The 7,500-nt window shown below is 47.8% G+C and overlaps 1 protein-coding gene across 1 annotated transcript in view; it reads right to left on the bottom strand.

Annotated features, from left to right (window-relative positions):
- The window catches only part of pwp2h (PWP2 small subunit processome component), a 12,113-nt gene extending 4,818 nt beyond the window's left edge, over positions 1-7,295 (bottom strand). The window contains exons 1-11 of the mRNA XM_084439407.1: positions 7,167-7,295; positions 6,529-6,641; positions 6,126-6,220; positions 5,437-5,536; positions 4,769-4,912; positions 4,500-4,635; positions 3,155-3,432; positions 2,730-2,944; positions 1,954-2,090; positions 1,699-1,847; positions 504-651 (exon numbers count right to left, since the gene is read on the bottom strand). Coding sequence (XP_084295533.1) covers positions 504-651; positions 1,699-1,847; positions 1,954-2,090; positions 2,730-2,944; positions 3,155-3,432; positions 4,500-4,635; positions 4,769-4,912; positions 5,437-5,536; positions 6,126-6,220; positions 6,529-6,641; positions 7,167-7,184 — 1,533 coding nt within the window. The 5' untranslated portion in view covers positions 7,185-7,295. The remainder of the gene's footprint in view (positions 1-503; positions 652-1,698; positions 1,848-1,953; positions 2,091-2,729; positions 2,945-3,154; positions 3,433-4,499; positions 4,636-4,768; positions 4,913-5,436; positions 5,537-6,125; positions 6,221-6,528; positions 6,642-7,166) is intronic.
- Positions 7,296-7,500: the final 205 nt, after the last annotated feature.

Genomic DNA, 7,500 nt, shown 5'->3' with positions numbered 1-7,500 from the left:
ATAGCCAATCAGCACGGAGAGAGAGGTCAGAACTCTCCTTATAGCCAATCAGCACGGAGAGAGAGACGTCAGAACTCTCCTTATAACCAATCAGCACGGAGAGAGAGACGTCAGAACTCTCCTTATAGCCAATCAGCACGGAGAGAGAGACGTCAGAACTCTCCTTATAGCCAATCAGCACGGAGAGAGAGACGTCGAACTCTCCTTATATCCAATCGTCACACGTTCACACCCTGGGAGACTCTCATAGCCAATCAGCATGGAGAGAGAGACGTCAGAACTCTCATAGCCAATCAGCACGGAGAGAGAGACGTCAGAACTCTCATAGCCAATCAGCATGGAGAGAGAGACGTCAGAACTCTCATAACCAATCAGCACACAGACCCGTTAGAACATCCCAGTTCTGAGGAAAGAATGATGCTTATATGAGGAAACGAACGACCCCTTTAGCGGACCCGGTTGGTTGGGATGACCCCGGGTCTCGGGGGTCAGGGGTCGCTCACCTCCAACAGCCGTCCGGTCTGCATGGACCAGATGAAGACCTCGAAGGAGTCCTGCGCGCCGGCGCTGACCAGCTCGCCGCTTGCGTCCACCGCCAGCGAGGAGAACTGGGCGGGCCGCGGCGACGTGAGCGTGCGGAAGTTGCGGTACCTGCGGAGGGGGCGGAGCCGGACATCAGGAAACGTCTCGCCCCAAACCGGCGCCATGATGTCATGTGCGATGGATACATTCAAATAAGTGTATTCTCTGTTCCAGACACTGTGATAGGAAATCTACGTTGTGAATTCTGTGTTTCCTGTTTCCTGCCCTGACCCCGCCTCCCCCGGCCTTAAAGGGAAAATGCATGTTTAGCCCTGTTTTAAGGTTACTTATGATCATATACAATGGTTCAGATCAAAACGTTGACAAAACTAGCATTTTCGAGAAAGTTGATAATTGCTCTACCACTGTTTTGGTCATACAATGGATGTGGGTGGGCACCGTGAAAAATCCTTCAAAAACATGTTAAACTCTCGATTTCAAAGACGTTTTGATCTGAACCATTGTATATGATCATAAGTAACCTTAAAACAGGGCTAAACATTTCCCTTTACTACTCCTTTAAAACAGCTGGTAACACTTTATAATAAGCGCACACTATAAAGCATTTATTAATGATGAATTAAGTGATAATGTTTTATAATGTTTTATAGTGTGCTCTTATTATAAGGTGTTACCAAAAGGTTGTATGGCAGGAAGAGCTCTGCAAGGGTCCCTTCCTCTCAGTTAGTCTTTGATCTCTGTTAATGCACAGGTCAGCTGTTGACCTCTGACCTGGCCGACTCACTGATAATTGGCTAGTGAAGTTTTACATATGCATTATGGGTTGTACCCACAGTGTTTATAATGCTGTTTTGAGGATAATCTTGGCTCTTGGTGGATTTTCCTTTCTCTATGAGGCCGGTTTTGCAAATTCGTAAACTATTTGGAATATTATAATTTCTCGACTACTCTTTTCTTAATGATTAGAATAAATCTATGACATGTGGTGACGCTGTGAAACTACTGGATGGTGATTGGTCGGGTTTCACTGGTGGGCGTGGTCTGTTCCTGTACAGTTCACCTGTGTGTGTGTGTGTGTGTGTTCTGTGTGTGTGTGTGTGTTCTGTGTGTGTGTGTGTGTGTGTGTGTGTGTGTGTGTGTGTGTGTAGCTCCTACCTATGCAGGTCGTAGGCGCGGACGGTGCCGTCCAGGGAGGCGCTGACGATGACGAAGCCGCTGGAGGTGAAGGTGACGTTGGTGACGCTGCTGGTGTGCTCCGTGAACGTGACGAAGCACAGCCCGCTGCCGGTGTTCCACACTTTCACCTACAACACCGAAACAAACCGCCCCTTAACAGACCTGGACACCGTTCTCAGACCTGGCGATACCTCCCTTCTCCAGTCAACTGCACGGTTCGGTCCGCAAACTCACTTTCCCATCATCCCCTCCTGTGACGATGTACTGGCCGTCGGGGGAGTAGGCCAGGGCGGCCATGTTGTTGAAGTGGCCCTGCTGCTTGAAGACGTAGGACTCACTCTGCCACTCCCAGACCAGCAGCTGACCCAGCCCTGAGGAGGAAAAACACATCAATAAATATACATAAATAACTCAAATAGAGTCAAATAAATAAGTAAAAAAGCACGTAAAATAACACAAACTACAAACCAAATGGTTACAATCTGCCAAGTAACCATGCAAGTCCCTCTTTCAATTTCTTTTAAATCAAGACTGAAGACTTTTCTTTTTGCCGCTGCTTTTTATTAACCCTTTCAATACGACCACGTCACCGGCAACATTTTAAAAAAATCTAACAAATATTTTATAATATAAAAAAAAAAATCTAACAAATCAAAAGAATTCCTCACTCCAACACTTGCTGAAAGCTGAGAAACTGCACTTTCTAGTATTATAGGGAAAATCAAATTAATATTCGAAATGTTGTCACTGTATTTTCAGGGTTAAATCAAATAATTATTCATTCATACACAGCACTGTAACTTTTAGTCCTGTATTTTATTTTTCCTGCCTTTTGTTTTAAATGTCCTTTTTTGCATTTCATTTTATATGACCTTTTATGTGTTTCTTGCACTTTGTCTTGATGCTTTTAATGTCTCATATGAAGCGCTTTGAATTGCCTTGTTGCTGAAATGTGCTCAAATAAACCTGCCTTTCTTTTAGTTTGTTTTACTGAGCAGGAATCCCCCTACCTGAGCATCCGAAGCCGATCCAGTCCCCGGAGCCGTTGATGGCCACGCTGGCGATCCTCTGGTCCGAGATGCTGAGCGAGTGGATGAGGTTGAAGTCCGGCAGCTCGTGGAGGTGGAAGACCCCGGAGGAGAAGCCCGTCACCAGGATGTGGCTCTCCTTGTGGAAGGTGGCGGCCGTCAGGTCGTTGAAGTCGCCCTCCTTGTTGAAGAAATGCCTTGATGCCGGGGAACCACACGCACGTTAGCGCTACTGATAAAAACACACCGGTTATCGCTCGTCTGAAAATAAACCCGTTATTGGTTGATTTAAGCCTCGGCTGATACCCAGAAATGTGCCGTTTGTCGTGTTCCGCGCAGCCGAGATCAACCGACGGACCGAACCATTACAAGCGAGTAACGGGGGGTGACGGGGTGAGGCGTCTTACTTGCTCCTCTGTTGGTAGCGGACGTTTTTAACCCCCTCTGTTTCCTTTGGTCCGTCCGCCCGGCCTCTGATGACCTCTCCTCTGGGTTCTCCCTCCTCTCCTTCGCCCCTCCTCCTCCTCTCCTCCTCCTCCTCTTCCTCCTCCCCCCCCTCGTCGGGTCCCGTGCTCCGTTTCTGCGCTGGCTGTTTGGGTTCCTGGCGCCTCCTCAGGACCAGGCCGTCCAGCTCGGTGTCGCTCTCCCACACACACAGGGTCCCGTCCTGACTGACCGTGTACAGCTGAGAGGACACACACACACACACTGGGTAAGACTGGCCTAGACACACACACACACTGGGTAAGACTGGCCTAGACACACACACACACACACACACACACACACACACACACAGGGTCCCGTCCTGACTCACCGTGTACAGCTGAGAGGACACACACACACACACTGGGTAAGACTGGCCTAGACACACACACACACTGGGTAAGACTGGCCTAGACACACACACACACACACACACACACACACACACACACAGGGTCCCGTCCTGACTCACCGTGTACAGCTGAGAGGACACACACACACACACTGGGTAAGACTGGCCTAGACACACACACACACTGGGTAAGACTGGCCTAGACACACACACACACACACACACACACACACACACACACAGGGTCCCGTCCTGACTCACCGTGTACAGCTGAGAGGACACACACACACACACTGGGTAAGACTGGCCTAGACACACACACACACACACACACACACACACACACACACAGGGTCCCGTCCTGACTCACCGTGTACAGCTGAGAGGACACACACACACACACTGGGTAAGACTGGCCTAGACACACACACACACACACACACACACACACACACACACAGGGTCCCGTCCTGACTCACCGTGTACAGCTGAGAGGACACACACACACACACTGGGTAAGACTGGCCTAGACACACACACACACTGGGTAAGACTGGCCTAGACACACACACACACACACACACACACACACACACACACACAGGGTCCCGTCCTGACTCACCGTGTACAGCTGGGAGAACACACACACACACACACTGGGTAAGACTGGCCTAGACACACACACACACACACACACACACACACACACACACACACACACAGGGTCCCGTCCTGACTGACCGTGTACAGCTGAGAGAACACACACACACACACTGGGTAAGACTGGCCTAGACACACACACACACACACACACACACACACACACACACACACACACACACACACACATATACACACACACTGGGTAAGACTGGCCTAGACACACACACATATATGATTCTATATGCACTCACATCCAAACTATCTTTCTCGAAGAAACAGCCCACGATGAGGTCCTTGTGTCCACCCAGGGAGTAGTATATGAGGTTGGTCCAGCGCTCGGCTCCAAACACCCAGGTGGACATGTCTTTACTGCCCACCACGAAGCACCTACATGGGGCAGAGGAGCGGAGGGACATGGGTGGCATTTCCGGGATGTGTGTATAACGTTCACCGCTACGGCGCGTCTTTCCTCTGAGGGGTGTGTAACTTGTTACATGAGCGTCGTCGGTCCGTCACTCACTTGGAGTCGTCTGTCCAGTCGATGCAGGTGGTCTCATCGTACGGCCCGTAGTAGCTCTTGTCCAACACGAAGGCGTTGAACTCGCGGCTCTTCCCCGGGGCATGGTACATCAGGGCCACGTTCTCCTTGGTAACCACAAACTTCCTGTGGAGGAGGAAGTGATGATCATATAGGCTCAGTCATGCCAAATACTGTCCAGGCGGGCAAAATGTGTCCGGGGTAAGAAGTCCGATTATCTAATAACATTTTGTGACTGTTTTTGTTGTTGCTAGCTCGCTAGTTAGCTTAGTCTGGTGTCAGTAAACATAATATCAATGTTTCTAATGCCATTTGAATGAAAAATACATCTATAGAATTGAAAAATCTCATCCATGAATGTTAGCTACTTGGGAGCTAATGTTGGGAGCTAGCTAGCTGGCTAACGTTCGTGGACAAACTGGAAGACGATGTTCATGGACAGGATCTTTCAATAGCAACAAAAAATAATAATAAGAAAATGTTATTAGATAATTGGACTTCTTACTCCGGACACTATTTGGCTCCAATTAGCATCTCCAACAAACTAAAACTAACTGAAAGAAGTCTTCTGCACTGATTCGCATAGCAACAGCAATACATGTGTGTAAAGTGTGTGTGAAGTGTGTGTGAAGTGTGTGTGAGCGCCTTGCCTGCCGTCTGGAGAGAATCGCACGCTGTTCACGGGTTTGTGGAAGTGGAAATGATGCAGCACAGCCCTCGTTATCAGACTGACCAACAACGCTGCTCCATCTGTGACACACACACGCAGACACACGGACACACACACGCAGACAAACCCACATGCAGACACACACGCAGACACACACACACAGACACACACACATGGAGACACACACACACACAGACACAACACGGACACACACACGCAGACACACCCACACGGAGACACACACGCAGACACACATGCAGACACAACACGGACACACACACAGACACACACATGCAGACACACACGAGGACATACACACAGACACACACACGCAGACACACCCACACGGAGACACACACGCATGCAGACAACACGGACACACACGCAGACACACACATGCAGACACACACGAGGACACACAGACATACACACACAGACATACACACACACGCAGACACACACAGACACAACACGGACACACACGCACACACACGCAGACACACACAGACACACATACACACACACAGACATACAGACACACACACAGACATACACAGACACACACACACACACATAAAGAATGAAAACAGACCAGATTTAGAAGGAAAGAACACCAATGCAACCCTCACAGTGACTTGTACAATGCTGGGTCGAATAGTATTACTGTACCTTCATCAACCAGCACAGCCAGGTTGCCATCGGGGGAAAGACCAACACACGTGATGTTCTTCGTAGTGGAAACTGGTAAAGTCTCTGACTTATTGCTGATAGAAATGTAAGAAAAACATAGACTAGGTCTTAATACAATCACATCACAATCAGTTTTACTGAAGCATTACGTTATGCATACGCCATGCAAGAGATGATCCGACTACAGTGTTGATCTGGGCCAGCAGGGCATGTGTGTGTGTGTGTGTGTGTTCATACTCATGAGCAGCTCCAGGTCAGTGTAGATCTGGGCCAGCAGGGTGTGTGTGTGTGTGTGTGTGTGTGTGTGTGTGTGTGTGTGTGTGTGTGTTCATACTCATGAGCAGCTCCAGGTCAGAGTTGATCTGGGCCAGCAGGGACTTACTTTTTCAGGTCGAAGACAGAGATTCGGTTCCCAACGGGGCTGATGACAGAGTTCCCATCCTTGGAGAAAGTCAGGTTCCCATGACGGTAGACCGCTCCCAACAGGTTGGAAAACTACAACGAGCACAAGGGATGATTATCACTAGCTATGCAGCTCACTAGTTATCCTACAAGACAAGCGTATGGATTTTCCTTCTTTGAACTTCTTTTGAGAACAATTTTACAATCTTTTGTTACAATGACTTTAGATGTGTGATTTCGTAAGTAGCTGTGTTTTTGAACTATTGTATTTTACTGTTATTATTGTATTCACTATCATGTTTCTTTCTTTTCTTATTTATTCTTGAATTCTATTTATGAATTGTAGTATTTTCTACTAACTGTAGTATTTTCTGCATTACTGTATACATTGTATGTATTGTACTGTATGTTTTAGTTGAGGACTCTTGGAAGACTAGCCGATGGCTAAAAGAGATCCTAATAAACAAACAAACAAACAAACAAGCAAAACACTGAACATAGCACATCTGGGTGCAAGTTAAATCAACAGACAGCTACACGCTATAGCCGGCTTGTGAGCTAGTTGTTAGCCAGCGTGAACTAAGTTAGCTCAACAAAAGTTACTTAGAAAAGTCTTACCCTGTATGCAAACTTCATTTTGATAGTTGTTACTTAATCATGCAGTGTACAATATCCTTTATAATCAAGAGAGTTCGACTAGCAGTCCTTCAGCTCATGCTTGCCGTCCACACGTGTGAGCTGCTGTTGACACTCCTAGCCACTCATTTCCGGGTCGACTTGGCTCCAGAGCCATCTAGTGGCTGGGAGTGTAAATGCATCTCAAGGCAAGGAAACGGGAGAGTACTCTACTGTAGGAAAGTGCAAATCTTTAATTCACATATTTACAGACGTTACAGTTATGGTTTCTTGGATCTTCCAGTGTGTGTGTATGTGTGTGTGTGAAAGAGAGAGA

This window comes from Borostomias antarcticus (assembly GCF_949987555.1).
Source record: "Borostomias antarcticus genome assembly, chromosome: 6".
Taxonomy (NCBI): Eukaryota; Metazoa; Chordata; class Actinopteri; order Stomiiformes; family Stomiidae; genus Borostomias; species Borostomias antarcticus.
This window is presented reverse-complemented; position numbering and strand designations above follow the sequence as displayed.